The sequence below is a fragment of the Rhipicephalus microplus genome, chromosome 3 (assembly GCF_043290135.1).
Source record: "Rhipicephalus microplus isolate Deutch F79 chromosome 3, USDA_Rmic, whole genome shotgun sequence".
In the NCBI taxonomy this organism is placed as follows: Eukaryota; Metazoa; Arthropoda; class Arachnida; order Ixodida; family Ixodidae; genus Rhipicephalus; species Rhipicephalus microplus.
The window spans coordinates 39,865,028-39,887,182 of NC_134702.1; the positions used below are offsets into that span (position 1 = coordinate 39,865,028).

Genomic DNA, 22,155 nt, shown 5'->3' on the forward strand with positions numbered 1-22,155 from the left:
GTTGCAGGCGCGATGTCGCCATTCGCGAATGCGATCGGCTCTGCTAGCCCTTGCAGCGACAGGCGGGTTAGGCCAAATCGCTTTGGCGCATGTCTCGGCGGGCGAAGAAGCTTCGCTCTCCGGCGTCCTCCCCATCACAGATAAATGAGCCAAAAGAGTGTTAACTGAATGTGCGTTCGAACATTGTGAGCAATGGAGAGGGTGAAGCAAGAGAGGTGACAGGCGAAGGAGAGTGACGTAACCAGGCACTGCGAGGGAAGGCATTATCTACATGGAACGGCCCCAACACCTGCAGCAAGGGGAGCGCGGTGCAGCGCATTGGCACGGGATCACGGACAGACAGCATTACGCAGGCTAGTCAAAGAGCTGCTTCACATCTAAATATGATTGCTGTAGGCCTCGTGGGGTGCTCCTTGAATCTCGGAGGACCTATATTTTGTGTATCTGAGTTGTTACTTATATTTTAGGGAACAAACCGGGGTTAAGGATATCGTAGTTGAAATCAAGAAATTGACATGGGCCGGGCACGTAGGCAGGACAACTGCAGGCCATTAAGGGTAACTGACTGGATTTCCAGAGAAGGGAAACACACACAGGGGAGACAAGGGATGGCCTATGAGATTAAAAAGTTTGCAGGTATAACGTGGCAGCAGAAAGCACAAGACCAGGTTAACTGGCGGATCATGGGAGAGGCCTTCGCCCTGCAATAGGCAGTCAGGCTGATGATGATACTTATCTTTTATAGCTGGTGCCACTTGACCATGTGCCAGTAGCAGTGCATGCTCTTCAGCACTACGCCGTGTAACTATGGTTGCTAACCAAGATGGCGGACCTATGCTCTACTCTGCTCCCGTAGAGAGCATATACATTTACTCTGGCTATACTTAGCACATCGCGCCATCTTTCGCAAGTGCAGCAAGGCAACACCCTGAACTGCCAAGCTAGCAGACGCTCTGCAAATGAAGCACAAAACTACTCACCCTGAGTCCAGCAGTAAACATGTTTCACGCTTTTCATATCATGTAAATTTGTGCCGTTTTTTTTTTGAGAAACGTTGAGGAGACCGTCCTCGACAATCCACAATGTCTACAGGACGTGCATTGCTGACTGCGAAAGCAAGATTGTCGGGTACCTACTATCACAATGAAAAAAAAAAAAACCCGAAGAGCTGAAAGCGTGGCTTCGATGGAAATTTGTGTAATCTGAAAACAGTGCACCTGCATAATTTCCACGTTGTGTTGATATTCACAAGCAGTGCCAGATATGCTTATATTCTTTTCGAATCCAAAGATGGGGCATTGGTGCCCCAACGACTTTTTGTAAACAAGAGCGACGTGAATGGGCGCTTTTTCGTATTTTGTAGAGACACCGCTTGCCACAAATACACGCCCTGGCAGTTCAGAACAAAATGGCCGTCTGGGTGCAAGATTGGCGAACTTGTGCCCTTACAGAAGTAGAGAAATATTTGGAAATTTCTGCTGCTATGACCCAGAACTGGCGTCTTGTGAAACACTTTACTATGTTCACCAGAGATTTGCATAGCAATATATTCCACCCAGAAGTAATATAAAGAAAATTTAGGTGTTTTTGTGGTCTCTTCCTAGCCAACAGTACTCAGATATGGCAAAACCAAGTGGCATCTCTAAATGATGCTGACTCACAAGGGATTAACACCTTGCTACTACAGTCAAACCTCATTATAACAAAGTTGCATCTTACAAGAAAAGTTTGTTATATCTGAAAATTCTGTAAAGGTTATTCCTAACACTATATCATTTGGAAAAATGTTTTCATTTACTTCATAATAAACAATATTTTGTTACATTGAGGTTTGAGTGTACTACTGAATAACACCGCAGCGCCAGAAAGAACAACCAACCCGGAAATTGTACGAGAGTGACAGGGTTCATGCTCGTTTACATTACAAAAATTCAAGACCTTTCAAGGCTATGACTGCAAATCTTTAAGGACCACATTGTCTGTTAGAAATCAAACTAACGCATATTCAGGAAAGGATGCAGGCATGAAATAACTAGAATTTATAAAAAAGGGTAACATCACTGAAGCTGACAAAAAACATAAGTCCAATGACACTTTCTTTCTAGACAACATTCAATCATAGTATAGGTCCTAAAGGTTCATGGGTAATTGCTTTTAGCATGACAGAGTTGTAAACTTTTATTCAGATATAAAAGCTAAGGAACAGTTATTACTCAATGCCTTGTTGCTTTTTCTGAATGTTCATATCAATATCTTCTATCTGCTGCTTGGTCTTGGCAGTATTCCTAAGGCTGTTTGACTTGATGCACATCACAAGTCTGATGTAGCAGCAGCTTCTAGTTTTTGTTTTTGTTTTTTGTAATCACTTTGACCTCCTCCTCAATGCCTTTCTTTTTCCGTTTCTCATCCTCCTACTTCTACCTTTTATGTGTTTCCAGAAATGCACGGTGTTGGTTCTGTACAGAAGTTACAGATGTTCTCAATTCTTTTGTGATGGCCACATTACATATGCCACCTGCTACATTTACGGCATCACAAGTGGTGCGCTGTGAAATGTGCAACAATTGTTATTTTTAAAAAAGGGGAAATTCAAGTATTTGCAAAAATTCTGGCACTTTCAAGGCCTTGAAAACAAACTTTTCAAATTCAAGGATTTTCAAGGACCCACATGAGCCCCAGAGAGGTTGTGTGCGTGTAGGCAGACAAAACGTATAGAAAAACATACAAAGAGATGCAAAACTTTTTTTTTTACAACAAAAGTCTTCTCCGTTTATTTTTCCTTGCTTGAGGGGAAAAAAAATCTCGTTTCATTTTAAAACCTTACTACTACTACTTATGTACAAATCTGTGGCAGCTTGATAATAAACTCTCCAAAAAGGCAAGAAACAGTGCTGGGACCACCAACTCTGGCCCCAGCCAACATGATACGATGCCTCAAACCTCGCAGTAATAATCGCACCTATAATTAATTACACAATTTGCGCGCATTTAAAAACCGTTCAATGAGAACAGATGGAATTTTGTACAGATGATATTTTGTTTCCCCTCCTCCCAGATGCGTCTAAGTGCCATCACTTTTTCGTGATGCGCTTGCTTCGTGGCCTTGCAAGTGGTCGCTCACTGTGCGACGAAGTCGTTCCTATAGAGAACAGGTTGCTGGCGGCTGCAGGAGCACCTGAGAAGGGACAAAGCATAGATGTGTTGCCGATTAAAGGGATTCTGCAATACAGACCGTTTTTTGCAGTCCTAGAGCACAAACCTATGGGAAGTCAGTAAATCTCTGCTAATAGGACTGTCACTCAAACGGAGAAAATGCCTATGAATTGGTTAGCCCTGTATTTGACTGCTGTAATTTCATACATCATTTTCAGAAAATGAAACTTCAGAACCACCTCTCTTTCAGTTTTTTCAGGCTCTCTCGAGGGATTCTAATGTACATCAATATAGGTGCATACTAGGTGGAAACACATCAACCATCGCACTAATTTGCACTTCACAGTACTGTGCTTATGTAACTTAAGAAAGAGAGTGGATGTGAGCCATTTGGTACGTATACATAGTTAAAAACAGCACCAAGTCTACACGCAAAAGAATTCACTAGGGAACAGCGCTGCCAGTAGATGCAGCATTAGACCGGTGTAAATTCTTCTCTGTGTTTACTTCACGCTGTTTTTAAATATGCTTATGTGCACTGTCAAAGGCCACTAGAATTTTATTCCAAAAAATTGAAGAGCAGCACGCACAATGTGATAAGACTTTTCGAACACGGGCGCAGCGGATCAGGATTGTCGACTGTGCAGGCTAGGCACGAACATGAAGACAAGAATTGCTCGAGAGACTTCGCTGCTTGGGCAGAGTGGGTGTGGTACGACATAAGCTCTCCACAATACCAGTAGACTTTAGTGAAATCACACGCATGGGCCATGCATGAAACTAAACGATGGCTAGTGACTGCATCTGACGACAGCAACAATTTTCTATTGCAACACGAAATCGCGCATTATGAATAGCTCGGCTTGGCTCAAGCTGGACAAGGCAAAGCACATAAAGTTAATATCTACAGTAAACATTTTTCTCTTCTTTTTGCCCCGCCGCGGTGGTCTAGTGGCTAAGGTACTCGGCTGCTGACCCGCAGGTCACGGGATCGAATCCCGGCTGCGGCGGCTGCATTTCCGATGGAGGCGGAAATGTTGTAGGCCCGTGTACTCAGATTTGGGTGCACGTTAAAGAACCCCAGGTGGTCGAAATTCCCGGAGCCCTCCAGTACGGCGTCTCTCATAATCATATGGTGGTTTTGGGACGTTAAACCCCACATATCAATCAATCAATCTCTTCTTCTTTATTGTTTTTTTGCTATTGTGCATACGCACTGAAATAAATTGTTTACACTTGACTAAGACACTGACTGTTCAGTCTTCCCCAATTCACATCTTCCCCTATTCACAACTATCATATCTTGGGGCTTCTGCATTTTCTTTATACATTGTCCTGAAAAATGTATTAGCAATGTTCTACTGCAGTACTACAATGTTTTTTAACGACACCTTTAACAGCACTTTTATATCCAGATATTAATTCAAAGACACTCCTTTCAATACATATTTAATAAATAAATGCATGTGAAACTTTTACAGCTTATGTATTTTTGTCTCAATTTCAAGTGGGCAATTATATTTTTAGTACAATTAGCAGCTTTTAAGATGTCATACAATGTGCCTTGTTAGGAACACGTTTTATGTCTAAACTGAGAGCCCTAAAGCAATTCAACAATAACTTGGACTGAATAATGTTGGAATAAATACTGCACGTAGTAAAACTAGAATTAATTTTCCAGGCCCATTTGAGCAAAAGTTAAGGTATATTGAACTTTTGACCAAACTTCTTGTAAATTTTTAACGCACTACAACTTTTGTTCAAATGGGTTTAGAACATCCATTCTTGTTTTACTGCATACAGCATACATTCCGGGTTATTGTGATACACTAACTTCAATCTTGCAAATTAGGAATAAATGTTGCTCCTAACCACACAAGAAGTACCGTATTTACTCGCATGATCCTCGCACTTTTTTTAGCTGAGAACCAATGCTAAGTTGGGGGATGCGAGAATAACGCGAGGTAAACTTTCCACGAAAATGTACAAAGCAAAAAAAAAGGAAGTGGCCACAAATCAGGATTGTCACATTAGCAACTAACAGCAAGCTTTGAGAAGTACTAATTAAAACTTACCTCAACAATAAAAGTACAGGTTCAACACAAAGCAAGATTTATTTGAGACACAGAAATTGCAAACAAAAAGTCGAGAATCATATACCATACACAAAGTTTATGGGCATTGCGGGCGTAGCGGTAGCATTGGTCGCTCAACAGGAGCCCTCAAAAGGTAAGCGCAGGACGTCAGTATTGGGCTGATGGCTATATAACAGAATCATCCGCAGTTTCCTTCTGAAGAAATAAGGTTTACCACCAATCCCAGTTTTAGGCACACGACGGGCCCAACGCGTCTTGGTGGCTTTCAACAGCCGTCACCAGTAGCGAACACAAAACTCGCAGACTCCGAAGGGCCTACGGGCGGCCCTGTTGCCATCGTTTCAACTTAAAAGCAGCCGTATAGCTTCAGTATCGCCCCATAACGTGACAAGAATACCGACACAACATACAAACACGCCGCAACGCCCACTTGCAACTTTACCTTGGCTTGGATTGAATCTCCGTGCAATAATAGTACCACGACCGCTGGACAAAAGAGCGCACGGGTACGGCCCGCCGCGTGCTCAAAAACCGGCATGACAGGTCTAGTTCCCTAACCACCGCTGCGGCGCCACCAGGGGGGAACAGTTCTCGCGAGCGCCCATAGAATCACATGCGCGGTGCGCTTGCGGTAATTACGATTGAGCACGTGTATCTTTGTGTGACCCGCGAAATCTTTTAATATCCGTCTGGCGTGTGCGCACTAGGTAATTACAGACCTTGCTTTTAAATACCTGCAGCCCTTGAAGATTATTGGTATTGTCCTACCCGAGATGGAACCTCGCACACGATCAGTTTTCACGAAAGTAAGAATTGTGAGCACATTTTGCTCGGATTCTACAAGATCTCGACTAATAGATGTGGAAGAGCTACACTTTTCTAATGCATCTAAATTAATTATAGTCCCTGTGAGTATGTTGCTTCAGATAACGTCGCTTCAAATTTAATAACTTCATTTAGAATATTTAACCACAGCAACTGCACTTGCCGCTATTCTTTTAACACAAACTAAGATAGACTTCTCACTTCCTCCAAACATGTCGATAAGTATTTATACAATACAGTATCAGATGCAACAGCCACGAAATATACTTAGCATGAGTGCGATCTCATAACATTGGACTAGAGCTTTTTTGAAATTTCAGTGAGTGTAATTTAAATGCTGGCAATTTAGCGAACAGTTATGAAGTAAATAATACGAAAACTGTGAGACGAAAAGAGCGATGAAATGCTGCAAAATGTGAACACAACTGCTTGCGTTCCTGTGCTTTTGAGTGTTTTCGTGTCTTTCCGTTCCAATGTTCTTGTGATAATGCAACTGATTCAACAGTGAACACATAAACCTGTGCTCGCTGAAACGAAGGCATGTCACGTGCACTCGACTGCCCTGCAGCAGCCGTGGTTTTGCGATGCGTAAACATAATAGTAATAATAATAATAATATAAGTGTATGTCGCGCATAAATAAATATACCTTGAGTTTATCCCTGCAGTCTCACAATTTTGTTTCAGGAGTTGCGGCCTATTATTGCAAGTGTCAGTGCATAAGATATAAGCCATCCCTGGCCAGTAATATATATATATATATATATATATATATATACACATACACAACCGTGTACCAAACAACATGAAAAATATTCAAATTACGTTTCTTTCATACGCTTTTAGAATATAAAAACTGTGAATGTCTATTGTAAAGTGTCCAAAAATTATTTGTCAAGCATTCCGGCTGAGAAAACGCGAAAGTGCTGAATAAACGTCACAATAATCAAAATATATTAGTGTAAGACATCTTCATAAATAGAACAATAACTTTGTCACGCATTCAGTGCCATATCAGTCAGCTACATGAATGTGGATTTTTCTGTCAGCGTCAAAGCAAAAAGCTGGTTCTAAAAAAAAAAAAAAAAAAAAACGTCAGGTGCTCGGCAAGCACAGGAAAAATCTATTGGCTTTTGAACTAAATAGAGCCTCGTAGTCTACTAGATATGCGATATGTCATCGCTGTGATAAATAAGATTAAAAAAACACTGATTAGAACAAGAGAGAGGGGGACGCCTTTGTGGCCTCATAGAGAGGCCTCATGGGAGAGGCCTTTGTCCTGCAGTGGACCTAGTCAGGCTGCTGCTGATGATGATGATTAGAACAACTGAGTGGGTCACTGTTGCGACAAACACCAGCTAATTTACTGCGGCTGCGGCCGCCACTTATTTCCCCGTCCCTCTTGTCCCCGCCCGTTGCGCTGCAGTGGCCGCAACTGACCCTACGGCTGACACGCGCTCTCCCATACAAAGCTGCTCCATGCGGCAGGCCGTACCGTACGCATTTTCATCTAGCGGCCGTGATAGTACGCTTGATGCTTAAGAGACAGCACATGCTATCATAATCAGTGGCTGGAACGAGCGGACGACATTATTGCGGCAGTTTTCGGGGGTGCGATAATCACTCGAGGAAAAAAAAAAACTCATTTTTGTTGGGCGATGTGGGGGGTGCGACAATTATGCGAGTGCGAGGATTGCGCAAGTAAATACGGTATTCAATATTTTAAATGCTACAAATCATATTAGAACAATCATTGCTCAATTTAAATCAGCATATCAAATTAAATAAGCTCTGAAAGTGAAAATCCACTCAAAAACAACATGTTTCAGAAGCAGGGTCTCCCCTTAGCATCATTTCCATGGTAGCTGTTCAGAAGCTAGCATAGGAAGTGGCACCACACTTCCCTTTAGGTGATATTGCAAGCAATGCTTACAATTATTATAGAATAAAATGAAGGTAGTTATTTTCATAGAAATTTCACTAAAAGAAAGCTCAGCTGCAGATGTTTAAGCAAACAGTGAAGATGGAAAAGTCTTTGCAAGTTCAACATGGTGAGGACGAAGGCTTACCAAAGTTGAAAGCTGGCTTGGGAGTGGCATTAGTTCCACACTGCGACGCTCCAAAGTTGAACGACGGCACCGACGAGTTGTTGGCCGCGCCAAACTTGAACAGTCCTGAAGCTGCAACACTGGGCTGGGCTGTGGCATTGCTCGAGATGCCATTGCTCAAGCCGTTGGTGGAAGCACCAAACGCATTCTGTGCTGCGCCAAATTGGAATCCGCCAGGCTGAGCCGCCGCCGCAGAAGGTTGGCCAACGGGTGCTGCGCTGGGGAAGAGTGGCGAAGTGGCGCTCAACTGGGAGAAAGCGGACGTGCTGGCCGCGCCAGCCCCGAAGGAGAAAGGTGAAGTGCTCGATGCGGTTGTAGTGGCAGCCGTGCCAAATGTGAAGGGATTGGCAGCTGCCTGCCCAGAATTGCTTGCTCCGAATGCAAAAGGAGTGCTATTTGCCGTAGCAGGTGGGGTGCTTGCCGCCCCAAAGCTGAACGGTTGGGGTGCTGCTGGTGCCGCCTCCTGCTTCAGAACAGGCGTCCCAAACTTGAACGGTGCTCCCGAAAACAACGAGGCTGTGGTTGTCGCCGCTGAAAGCGGAGCTGAAGCGGTTGCCTGCTGTGGTTGCTGGTCCTGTGTGCCGAATTTGAAGACCGAACCACTTCCAGAAGAGGCAGCAGTGGTACTACTTGCACTGAAAGAAAACCCGGCTTGCGTAGTTGCGGCGGTGCTACTGGCAGTCGAAACGCCGGCTCCGAACGTGAAGCCGCCGCTAGCAGGTTGAGTGCCGATACCAGTTGTTGCCGGCGCCTGCGCAGCCACTGAGCCAAAGAGTGGTGTTGCAGTCAATTTCGGTGCAGGGCCAGCCCCAAAGTTGAACATACTGGTGCCCGATCCGCTCAATGTTGAAGTAGATGTCTGCAACAGTGATGCCGAAACTGGAGTGCCAACAGGTGCCACTGTGCCCAACTTGAGCCCCCCCAATGGCGGGCTTGTGGCCTGCGTGGTATTTGTTGTGGTAGAAGGTGCAGCAGGTAACCCGCTCGAGCCAAATTTGAATGGCTCCGATGTCGACGGTGCAGTGACCAGGAAGCCCTGCGATGTGGTTGGTTTTGCTATTTGTGTGTTGGAGCCAAACTGGAAAGATGCCGGAGTCAGTGAAGCGGCGCTTGCCATAATAGCGTTTGTGTCGTTGGCTTTAAACATGGGCGTTGATGGCAGCGCAGGAGTTGCACCAGCTGCCGTTCCGAAACACGGCTGTGCTGGAGCAATCGAAGCTGTACTTGAAATCGGCTTGTTGCCTCCGAGTGATGGCCCCGTAAAAACGAAGCCTCCCACTGCAGGTTTTACTTTGTCGGGAGCAGGAGCAGTGGTGGCAGTGGAAGCTGTGGCGTTCGGCAGCGACAGTGCAGACGCCTGCGTCGACGAAAGGGACGCAGCCGCTGAGCTAGTTGGGGTTGGCAAGAGCTGTGATGCAGCAGGAGAGGCAGTTGTAGTGGCTTCTGTAGCTTTTGGGGATGTAAATTTCGCCAAGGCAGCCAATAGTGGGTTTGCCGTAGAGGAAGCTGCGGCTGCAGGCACTGACGCTGGCACAACTTGTGTGACTGCTTTCGAAGCAGTCGTACTTGCAGTACTGGTGGTGGAGTTCGAGCTGAAAAAGCCAGCACCGAGCTGGGGTTTCGGTGCCACTATAGCAGTGCTTGCTGTTGGTGCGGTGGATGCAACAGATGTGCTCATGGTGGTGGCTGGCGCCGAACTGAGAGCCGGAAGATTTTTCTCTTCGTCTGGCTGGGGCGGTGAAGCCACGGTGGATGACGCGCTCATAACGGGGCTGCTGATCACCGACACCGTATTGGTGGTGGACCCCAGCACCAGAGTCGCACTGGTCGTTGCACCAACTGGAATGCCAAACGTAGGGAGGCCAGGTGTCTTCTCCAGGGCGGAGCGTTTTTCTGCGTCGGCCTGAGCGGAAACTGGCGTCTTTTCTGCTGCGAGAAAAAATGACAGAAAATGCCATCAGAAAGCATCTCTCACAGAAAACTAGGGGCGTGCGAGTATTCAAAGTTACGAATATTTTTCTAATGGCATTTGCTATTCGATTTACAGTGGAATTTTACTATTTGAACTATTCGAATTTCCCAAAGACAAATACAGCAAACATTCAATTGGCAGTGGCCTCTTCTGATTTTCAATATGCTTCACTCCATCACGATCTCGTATTGCGACAGGGCTGCTTTTCAGGCTTTGCCACGGTTGCGAATGTACCGACTCCAGAAAATGTTGGGTCCAACATGAAGATGATAGATGTGGCAGAGGTGGGGGGCTCACTTAATGCTGTTTCGAACCTGTGATTTGGGAAGGAAATCTGAATAATTGAATGCCAATGATTTTTATCGTCCAAAGTTTCAGATGTTCTTAAACACTGATGTCTACTAGGCAGATTTGGGATTCCAAGCTTGAGGAAAGCACAACCTTGTCTGCCACATCAGTTGGGCTTCTACAAAAGTTGAAAGGGGAAGAGAGAGGCTGAAGAAATAGCACCTTTGCCTTTTACACGTAATGTGTTGTTGGCAACAACTTTGCTTGCACCAAATCATGAACATAAAATAGAATTCTGCCTCTGCATTGCTTCATTCTTGATAATACAACCATGAAACACCACTCTGCCAGTGATTCGTCAACCTAGCCAAAGCTTGCTTTCATGTGGCTATCACCATCTCATAAGAATATGCTTAGGGGTCCTCTCCAGGCTTCCCTTTTCTCCGATTGTGTAAGTAGATGTGTAAGATGTGTAAGTAGCAATATTTTCTCCGAAAATATTGCTACTTACACATCTCTACAGAAAAGAAAAATGAAATAAAGAAAAAAAATGGGGGGAATAGAACAGGTAAAAAAAAACAGCCAAGCAGAACTCATTGCAAAAAACATTCAATAATAATGAAGTAGTCTATAACAAAGTGGCAATTACTAAAATAAGAAGTGACAACTTAGGTACAAGTGATGGCTACACATTGCAGTAGGTATTCCCCAATGCACATCATCATGAAAGCCCAAGGCATAAGATAATACTGGGGCTTGTACACTGAGATGCGTGTACGAAATAACAGTTGCTGCAACCCTTGCAAGGCACTAACCATTCGCTTGGTCGCTAACGTCCTGCAGCCCTCCCAACAGTCGGTTGAGCCGTTGCTTATCGCGGGCCTGGTCATTCTCATGTTCCTTCAGGGTCGCAATGTGTTCCGGGTACACCACCTTCTGCAATTCCGACAAAGGTACCTTGTATGTGACACAGAGTCGTCAAAGTTCAACGACAATAGTTAAAAACTACTTTGCCTTATAAGTCAACATTAAGTCAGGCACAACAGTCTTCATATACATGTCTGATATCAAGTGATGAGCATAGAGCTTCTGAAATGCAATCTTATTGGTACAGCTCCACAAACTCCCGGCTACACAAACGCTTCTAATGATCAAGGCTAATACTATAGAATGTCAATAATGTGAAGGAACCAGCTGATACACAAAACCCATGAGCCTTGAGAAATTACTAAGCTAGGCAGCACGTGCGTCAGCAGGCCTCCGATGGCTTTATCATTGAAAATGATTTTCTTCAGTACACTAGAATGCATGATATTCATGGCATGCAGTCAGAATTAAAGCATAAGGTTTTTATATGTGCTTTGCTTTTACCATTTTTTCTTTTTGTTATACACTGCACAAGTATATATTGTGTGGTTGTGACAAAGAAACCTTGTTGCACGTGAGAGCGGTTGTCTGCGTCCTCCTTTTGTTGTCCCTTAGATACTAGTGCTGTTTCTTTTTATTCCTTTCGCGAAAATTTAAACTGTATTGCACAGCAAAAACAAACGCCTTCAATATAAGGGGTGAATTTCTCATTGTAAAACAAGGCTGACACATTGCCTTAAAAGAAAACCCTTATGGAGTGATACAAGCGTCAGCCCTGTACCTTCTTTTCAATGGTGCTCCAGTCAAGGGGCTTGACTCGGCTCCTCAGCTTGGAGGAATCAACAGGCTCGCTTTCTGTTGACTCTTTTGACACTTCTCCTTCTGAGGGAACATCATTCTACAAAAAAGAAATCGACAATAAGGATGTTATTCATGGGCTGGTGTAGATGATTGCTGAATTCTGGACTTGAAGTAACCAAGCATACAACTAACGTGCGATGGCTCGTTTAACAACTAAAAAGACGTTGGCCTTTGATGGTTACTGATGAAAATTGACAGCACTCTTGAACTACTTTGAGTCTTATCAACGACTCAAAGTAGTATGTGCACAAGTTACTTATTAGTTGCAAGGATTAAAACAAATGAAAAGACAATAATAATTACCTTGCCCCTGTTGTCACTAAGGGTGCATCGAATGATACATGCACCTCTAGTAAACACAAGTTACCAATATCGATCCTTAACGATATGCATACACTACAAGTTTAACGAATACAAGATGGTTATAGAGGGGGTTCAATTCATTTAAAAGCTTATGGTCCAATGCCTTCTCTGACATCATGGGTCACAAACAAAGGTGCATGTGCGGATGTAATGTGCCAGTGACGTAGCGCTCATATCACTTCACCAAGCTAGCGTGATAGGCTGGGCTCGCAATAATGGAATCGTAGTTTCACAGTGTGCATCATGTGCCTAGCATACAAATAGGACTTACTTCTTTACTGCTGTCTTCGATCTTTTCCGCTGACTCTTCCTCATCAGACTGAGGTCTCCTAGGGAGGGAGAAAAAAGAAGTTCAGGACGAGAGCATGATGCATGACTCAACTACTTCTAAGGACACCAGCAAGTAAGAATATTCAGAGCAATATGGCTCACAATAATAGCTGATGGAATAAAGGCGGACAGGGTGTATGAAAAGCCTGCTTCACTACCCTCACCTGCATTCCTTTCTGGTCTGTTTTGACAGTGGTGTCGAGTCAGGTGGTACAGCTTTCCGCTTCTGGCTCTGGCTGTTCCTCTGCAACACCACAGTCAAACATAAAAAAGATTGTCACTTCAAGAAAATGACACAATATAAAAATACAATACATTATCAATAGCTTTATGCCTGAACACGTGTGAAAGGAATATTCAACTGTAGGCCCTTCGTCATCAGGCAGGCCATTAGCGCAGACGACTATATATAGATTGCACAGCTCAGTTTTTTGCTAGCACCGTTCTCGCTCTTTTGCTTTGTACATTTGTGGCGCTTTGTGCTCAATGCATTTTGTCAATCATCTAAATTACCTGAGAATTGGTGAAATATGTCCAAAATAAATGGGTGATTGGAGCCGTTAAATAATGCATATCCTTGCTCTCATCACAGCTTGAGTCTGAATCAAATTCACGAGCTTTAGCAGCTAAGCCGTCATACCCTGTGTCATCATTGTAGTAGTTGTCCTGCTGGTGTCATGACAAGAGAAGCGAGTAAATAACTAAAATAAGATGGATAATTGTACTTGAAATGATGACGTGACATAATGATGACACTGCTTGTGGACCTGCGCAGCTGTGACAATAATACGCATTTTAGGAGAGTGCAACGAGACCCAACTGCACTGAAAATACTAACGTAGGACATCAGTGCAGCTATAAACATGCAGATCGCCACGCCTGCTGTTGCTACCAGGGAATCTCTCGCTCCTCTACATGGCGCGGCATTCCAGAGCTCGCCATGTAAGAAAGAGCCCGCTATGTACATAATGTAAATCAATCCTCTCTAACAGGTCAACTTCCTCCTGCCTTGACATCTTCATCCTGGATCTGCGGTGCCTGCGAACCACGGTCACAACACTGCGGAGCTCAAGGATTACCGCAAAAGGGGGGGGGGGGGGGGGGGTTGATCGTATTATTGCCCCTTTTTACACAAGAGGGCCATACACAAGAGGGTGGGATTTCCCAATTACAGTAGAAGATGCGAGTCACAAAGAAAGACGAAAACACTCCCAACTCCCGAAATTCTGCATCATCAAAACAACTAGCAACAAAACATATTTCTCTCCAAAGAACTTGCATATGTCTTCCTACGACACACGCAAACGGACAGGACGGCACAGGCGGTTACCGGGAAAGCACAGGTAGAAGCTTCGCTTGCGACGAACTGAAAAACTGAATGTTGAAGTCTAGCCAAAGTACGCATGTAGACAGGAACAACATACCTTACTGGATTCTTTGGACAGGAATGACAGAAAACTTCTAGGATTTTTTTACATGTTTATTGCCTTTAATCTACCACTGTGTTAGCCACGTGCTCTTGTCTAGTAGTTGCTATTGATGATTGCGTTGGTGCCACCACTGTTTCGCGCATGGCGGTTGTAAAAAATGGTAGTTCCGTTTTCAATTCGCGTGCGCAGGCAACGCACGCGCCTTCAAAACCAAGTCGTTTGTTTGCTATCTATGATTGAATCTGCCGCAGTTTTGTCGGCAGCATTTGTGGAAAGTAACGTCACTTTTACTGGCTGTGCATTGAACGTGCGTGCGAATTTAGAGTTCTGGCAGTTTCGTCGATGTCTTAAATGACAATGTCAAAAGTTTCGTCTACAGCAGTTGTTGCTAACGATAACCACAGTTCTGACAGTGCATGATCTGGCCGCACGCGTCGTTCCGAAGCTTCTAGCACGCTGATCTCGGCCTTCGTTTGACTGTTTCGGTACTAAAGTTCATACGACCCGCATCGATGAGAAAACGTGTTTGGAACATCTAAATTTTGCCAATGGACATGGTGAAATTTGGCTGGGGAATTTCACGAATTCGTATCTGCCATTTTTGTATCATGATTCAACCGTATGTTTAGATAAACACCTTCTAAATTCATTTACAATAAGATGCAAGTGGTTCGCAGAAAGCCTGGATCAGATTGGGCTGCATTTTTGTCAACCACGCACAGAAATTTCCATTTCGGTAAGATTTTCCAGACAACCGTATAAACGTAACAACTGGTCGAAATCCACGAGTCTGCCGAAAAATCTGGGAGACATGGCAGGTATGCTATTTTTATGGCTAAGCCCAAAAAACTAAAAATGAAAAAGAAATTCGAAGTAAAAACTTGACTCAAAGGAGTGCTGACATGGTTTTAAGGCACCCCAAAAAGGACATTTTCCGCCTCGTCTCTATGATGGAGACCACCATCGCTCTCCACACACCACAGCTAGACAACACAGATAAAATATTTTACTTTGATGTTAAAGCTTTCGTCGAGCAGCAATTGCAAGCCAGCCCCATTGCAATGGACATACAGTTCACTGGATTTGCGAAACCTGCACCCTGCATGCAGTTCAAATCGCAGAAATCGCTGTTGGAGTCCCTGGATAACCATTCATTCGTTTACATGAACTGCGTGCAACTGACTGCAAAGTGGCAGCTGTTGCCAGTATCTAGAGAGTTGCAGTCTTTTCGTGATGCCATACTTGTGCTAACACGCCACAGCGAATCTGCCCCCTTGATACTGTACTTCAGCCGAAATCGCCTTTCTGAGATAGAGGTATTCAAAAAATATGCAGTGGAGTATTCCCAAGCACCATGGCACTGGTCTAAGGGTTCTCTACACCCCTACTTTCATTTACAGCAAACAACTGAAAATATTTAAAGTTTGTGTTGTTACACTTTCAAGAGCAAAGTGAAATGCTTGATGAAGGGGAAGTAAAAACAACGCAAAAATATTCTGTTCAGGCAAGCATGCTCCATTACTTCACCGACGCAAGAAGTCAGGGAGATGGGCCGCATGTTCTGGATTTCTAGGGGTTTACCCGGCTTAGGAATGAGGATCACGTCAGATTTCTTTTATTCGTCGGGTATCTCCCCGTCTCTACAGCTCTCGTTTATGAAGTCTGTCAAACGGCTCGTTCCCTGGTCGTCCAAGTTCCGGAGCATCTTGGACACTTTGTCGGGACCTGGAGCTGACTTGGTCTTGATAGTCTGCAGGACTGCCCTGATTTCTTGCTGTGAAAAGTCTCCGTCAAGATCTTTGTTGGGAGAGCCCAAGTATTTCTGGTGTTCGACTGCCGGGGGTCTGCTGAGTTAGACCTTGACGATTTCATCACCCATCTGATGGATGTTCCCTTTATACCTGTGTCTTATCTAGGTCATTCCCGCTTTCACCGCCGTTTTGGTGGCTGACAGGTCCAGCAGGTGCTTGAGGATTTTCCATGTCTTGCCTGTGTTAGACTGTCTGACGTCATCGGTATCATTATGAGAATGTGCTACTGCGGTGCATGTGTTCTTGTGCATCTACCTCAATTTCTCAATAAATAGGGGATTTCTGTTGATAATAGTGTCGTTTTAGATGTTGTCGTACATTGAGCTTTCACTCTGATGTAAATTGTTATTTGATTTAGGTGTCCCTTTAATCAAAATAAAAAGCTTATTTATCACCTTCACAGCTGAAAGCAAGCCACAACTCCAAGTCATTTCAAAATTCCTTGTCCCAGCGTTCAAACTAAAGTTGATGGAGATGGGTGCCGTAGCCCACAATATTTTACATGAGCCACGATTTTGCTATCCACCTATCGCTCTCATCGACAAAATTCCATTGCCAATGGGTGTAGCCAAACATTAATACCGCTTGCTGCAGGATTCCCTTGCTGGAGCAGTAGGAGATGGCAATGGCGTTGTTGCGATGCCGCTTGGCCGAGCCAGGAGGACTCGACGTGGAGCACAGGCGGCCTCGCTTAAAGGTCGCCTCAGGCGTCGGCACCATGGAAGAAGGCACAGGGCCCCGCAACACCGCATTTTTGCTCGGTGATCCCAGATAAGGAGGCCCGAACCCGCCTACTGATGTCACGACTGGTGTGAATGGTGGCATCTGGGGTAGGCAGAGGCTTTCACGTCGTGATCGCTTGCTGCTCTGCACCGGGCTGGGGCTGAGGCCTGTCGAGTCGAGGCCATCTTGATACGCTCGCTTCCTGCAGGCAATGGCAATTTTTTTAAGCTCTTTAATCAAACAAGATGTCTTGGTTACAAGAGCCAGATGAGCTCTTCCTGACGGGGACCCCAGCATCTGAATGCACACAATCAGCATACACAGCAACATTGAAAATGAGAACAATTAAGTTACATGGAAAATAAATGAGTCACAAGAAGTTTTCGATTACGACACCGGCTAGTGTGAACTTTGAGCGCAGCTTCATGTTGGGGCAAGGCCAACTGTGTTTAAAATTTTGGCTTTCCGCAAAGTATCGGCTACGCTACGAATACATTATTATTATTAGTCTTTCTGCGGATAAGCAAGGTATCCACTTCAGATCTTTAAGGTATTACGTGGGCTTCATTGATGCTCGCCTCATTGTTTACGTATCACTGCCCTTCAATTATTTCTTTTAACGTTTCAGAAAGATGTGTCATTGCTTAGTGGTGTTTACAATTTTTTACTGACCTCCTCTCCTTAAGAGCTTGAATGACACTTTCTGTGGAGCATGGGTCCTGCTTCTCAGGTTCGCCACTTGCTGCTGAATGGCTGTGCAGAGGAGAGAAAACAAATGAGAAAATGGCCTGAGCTTGAATTTAAAAATCAATCTTGAATTAAGAGCAAAGGCAACGGCAGAACACATTTAAGTGGACTCTGGTACTCGCATCATAGATCTGTCAGAATGAAATGTCACGAGGTACACAAACCAGGCATAATGAAAACTTGAACCTATGCATATCTATAGATCCTGGAATAAACCCAAGCTTTTTCTCTTCTCCATCTTTGCGCTTGCTTTGCTTTAACACCATCCCTCACTTTTTCCTCGAATCCGAACAAACCAGCTCAATAATATGTCATTCCCTTGTTTTCAAATGAAAATTTCGCTCATATAATCTGAATCATGTTGTAAACGCCACCTTGCAAACGTGTACGAACTTCCCGGTGCTGAGACGTACCCAAATGTCTGGTTCTGCACGTGGGACGTTGTCAGAGGCAAGATCTTGACCTTCACTGCCGGTATCAATTCTGGCGACGAAAACGGTTTGGCCAGTGGCAGTGGAGACTTGTTGAGACACACCACTGGATAGCTCCCCACAGAGTATTTCTCCTGCTGGATTGGGTGCCGTCGGGTGGTGACAGGGAGCCAGTCAAGATGAGACTTCCTGCAATGAATGAATGTAAACGAGGCAGGTTGAACTGTGCAATCTTGCTCTATATGTAAGCATGCCATCGAATAAGCCAGATTACGCACAGTGTGCAGCAGGAACTGCCAGGAACCTAAGAAGTCTCGTCGGCTGAGTGAATGGCCACTGAACAATTTAGAGTCCTGTGCAACGGTTATTAATTTTGGCAAGATGCTAGCACATCTCAGAGACATACATACACTCAAACCTTGATGCAACAACCTTAAATATAATGAAATATTGGTTATAACTAAGCAAATGAAAAATAGTCTTGCAATACACATTCATGACAAATTTTTAAATATGACGAACATATTTTTGTGTAAGATGCAACTTTGTTGTAATGAGGTTTGAGTGTGCTAACCTGCTTATGCATATGAAATGGAAACGGCATTTTGTAGAAATAAGGTTGCTAAAAAATGAGGAAAGCCTTTTTGTGTGTGTGCGTGCGTGACAAAGCTTCAACATGTTAAACAGGAATGCATGACCATGTGTCTGTCTATACCTTCACCAAGTTGCTACAAAAACTACTTTGCATTACTGATAAGGATTATACCAGAGCCCTACTATATGACAAGGAAATAAGGCTTCTTAATTTCATTATGTACAATAATATACACAGCAGTGTGCTCAATATTGCAATCTATGTTAAGCCTATAACAATCACGAATGTCAGGTTGTCTTATCCTCTTCTGTGTCCGTATTTTCGTGCTCACCCCGGCTCCTTCAAAGTTCTCATGCTCAACCTAGCTCCATGTTTCCCACTGACTCTAGCTCTTTCATAATGAATTCCATAATAACTGTGCTTTGCTGAATCCAGGCTTTTCAAACAGGCATTCATAAACATATGTCATGTTATTGAGTTTTAACAGCCGCAAACCACGGTTAGTTGAAACTTCCCCATGGCAATATGCATGGAACAGAATATTTATGCGACTGTTTCTGTTGAATGACTCGAGTGTTCTGCCCTAATAGAGCTGCCACATTTGTGAGTGTTGCAGCAGATGATCAGGCTGTAACAGTTCTGACATAAAATTGCGATAAGCAGTGACATCGTAAGTTAACTGCAACAATATTACTCAAAGTTTTCCGCCTTTAAAATGAACCCAATTTTTTTTTTTGACGCAGGGTGGCTATTGCCAGCCAAATGATGATGTTCGCTTTAGACAACATTTCCGATGAACGGGAATTGAATTGAAGGCTCAGCAAGCTGTTTTTATCATTTATCTGCGCAGGCACAGTTCAACTCAGGGTGAGTAAACTCGGAGACTCCTTATCTCTGTTAACAGCAAGCTAGGGGTTAAAACAAATGCTAAAAAACGTTGCCCTTTAATGTTTACTCAACAAGTCAGTCTTCAAAGGCTCACTTCACCCAAGCATCATGACAGCCACCTCAAACTCTGTGTGCTACAGGATACATTGTGAAAACTGCAACAATAATGTTCTTTAAAATGAACAAAATGCGTGGAAAACTGTTGTGTTCTGCTAATGTACAGTGTTGGTCAAAATTTTGCAGGCCACGCTTCTATAGAAATACATGGGATAGTGGCTTGGAAACTTTTTGAGCCCCCTATACATGAATGAAGTTTAGGTACACAAGGCACACACAGCGTGCATTTGTCTGGGATTTTTACCACTGTTTCATGCCCTAGAAGCTCCATTATTCGCATACCAGCATGCCTAAACAATCACTTAAGTGGCCATTGTACAAGCAAGCATGCCTTGGGCCCACCTACATTTCTAAAATGGCAAGATATCACTCTCGAAGACACGCTCTTTGTAGCTACTCCAACGGCTCAAAGTGCGGCCAAAAAGGGCCCGCAGTCCTTTCAAGGTAAGAAAGTGAGTTTAATTGTGTCAAGATCAGAAGTGTATACTGTTTTATAGATGAACTCTTTTACGACCCATTCGCTGACTAAATGAAGGGTTAGGCAGTTAATTTCTCATAGGTTCAAGCTTTTGGTAATTTCATTTGTGAAATAAACTAGAGCAGCTAAGTAGCTGTAATACAGTCTTCACAGGCTTGCCTGAAGTTCTTGCAGTCATGCAGCATACAGCGCGTGCCAACAATATTGACCGCTCATCATGTTTTTAACCTATGTTTACCAGTAATCCTAATGGCAGCTCGCCTGCAGATACATTTCATCACAACTACTGTAGTTGTGTGTTACAACCAATTGCATAAAAAGGAGAACGGGCCAAGGGCTCACTTCTTTGTTAGACACAACCTATTTGAGGCCAAGGAAGGTATAAGAGATTTACAGGACAGTTACAGGAGCATTTACAGGACGCTTATTACTGCAGTAAGAGGGCCGAAGAATTGCACCAGAGAGATGGTATGCGGATACAACAGTGCTACACGTGAAGCTAAGTATGTCAAGGTGACGACAAGGTGCCAATAAAGAAATAATAAGGAAGGGGGAAGTGATGAATGAAATGTGGAGGTGTGATTTCTTGTAACAACGCTACACGTTTTTTTTTTTTTGTTCTATCTGACATTTGGAATAACACGCAAATATCGCGAGACATAACAGGGAACTGAAACTGTGACTCATGTTTATGCATGCATTCGACATAACCTCGGGTGCACTCATGGTCTCAATTTTTCTAAATAAAGCAGCACTATAGCTCTGCGAGCACGACAATGAATTAAAGGGTACGAGGAAGGTTTGACAGAGGCGGGAAAGCAGGCTCAGAAAAAGTGAACGATCATCGGCAAATAATTGCACTGCTTAAATACTACGAACACATTTTCGAAATTCATTCTGCCTAATTTAACGCAGGTGATAGGGAAACTTTTTTTGTTTCCGGAGCTGCTAGACTGTGCCTTCAGCAAGCACCGACGCCCTAAGAGACCACTTTCTGATATCAGTCGTTTTGAATGAATCGCTAGCGTGCACCGTGAAACCACGTGAACTCGGGCAAACGCGCCTAAAATATAAACACGCGCGCATATCGTACAACGAAATGAAGGAGGAGGAAAAAAACGCGCCAAGCTTCGAAATCAGCACGAGACACTACGCGAAACGGTAAACCAGAGGACGAATGGTACACATTTCAGAAACCAGCCCCTCGTTCCAAGCAGGAGGCGCCAACTTATCCGGCGGGCACGTCGGTCATTCAAATTCTAAACGGACCCGGCCGCAAACAGCGCGTGCCGTGTTGAGGCGCGCGATTCACTCACCTCCCATGCGCCAGCGTTGAAGTACTTTGGCACGATCGGTTGACAATGTTGCTTTTGCTCATCAACACCGGACTTGAGTAGCCGTGCGCACTGCGGTCCAGCTCGCCGCTGCGGCGCGAAAGAGAGTCAAAACTATTCCCGGGTGTCACACGCGAATAGTCGAACGACACACTGCCGAAACGCGACGGTGTGGCGCTGTTCGCACAAACCGCGCGTTGCGAGACCTCGCTTCGTCTTCTCCGCTCACGTTTGTCATGCTTTATTAAGCCTAGTATCGATAGACGGTGGCGCAAGTTTTCCTCCCGCCTGTACAGGTAATAATTCACTCCACTCCACAGAATGACGAACGCCGTCGCAGAGTAGATCGTCAGGAAACCCGCGAGCCACACGGCACACAACGAGCACGCACAAATAATATTCCAACGTTGAATTTCGGCACTGAGTGTATCAAACATGTCTACAATGCATCTTGCGCGCCGAGGGGGGTAGAAATCCGGCTAGGGCGGCAGCGAACATTTTCAAAAGCGGTGATTGGATGATAACGCGTTACGTAAAGAACAGATCGTTACCTGTAAATTTATTTTATTAATGCAGTAGGCCTAATAATATTAAATTATTTATTTATTTACTTAGCGTTTTGATTGAGTTTGTGGTAAATTATTTCTACTCGTTTTCTCGCGACTCGGAACAATCATAGCCTCCTAGATTTCACTTGCCTGCCGGATTATCGGCGGTCACTTGAGAAGCGGCTGTCGTC

General features: G+C 44.3%; 1 protein-coding gene across 2 annotated transcripts; it reads right to left on the bottom strand.

The window, feature by feature from the left end:
- Positions 1-2,740: 2,740 nt before the first annotated feature.
- LOC119161789 (uncharacterized) lies at positions 2,741-21,894 on the bottom strand. Of its 2 annotated transcripts, none has more exons than XM_075889287.1 (10): positions 21,399-21,894; positions 17,987-18,193; positions 17,499-17,579; positions 16,686-17,028; positions 13,027-13,106; positions 12,804-12,861; positions 12,090-12,206; positions 11,257-11,377; positions 8,143-10,107; positions 2,741-3,175 (listed from the first exon to the last, which is right to left on the bottom strand). In XM_075889287.1, the coding sequence occupies exons 1-10, from the start codon at positions 21,851-21,853 to the stop codon at positions 3,072-3,074; spliced, it is 3,531 nt and encodes a 1,176-aa protein (XP_075745402.1). In that variant the 5' UTR covers positions 21,854-21,894; the 3' UTR covers positions 2,741-3,071. The 2 variants fall into 2 exon arrangements, with proteins under 2 accessions (XP_075745402.1, XP_075745401.1); XM_075889286.1 differs by having other exon boundaries at positions 8,143-10,110; positions 21,399-21,893.
- Positions 21,895-22,155: the final 261 nt, after the last annotated feature.

Coding starts and splice junctions, on each gene's coding strand:
- LOC119161789 (XM_075889286.1), bottom strand. CDS start 21,853: ATGTTTGATACACTCAGTGCCGAAATTCAACGTTGGAATATTATTTGT. Junction 12,207..12,803: donor TCGAAGACAGCAGTAAAGAA/GTAAGTCCTATT, acceptor TCTTTTTTGTAG/AATGATGTTCCCTCAGAAGG. Junction 3,176..8,142: donor CAAGCCAGCTTTCAACTTTG/GTAAGCCTTCGT, acceptor GTCCCTTCTCAG/GTGCTCCTGCAGCCGCCAGC.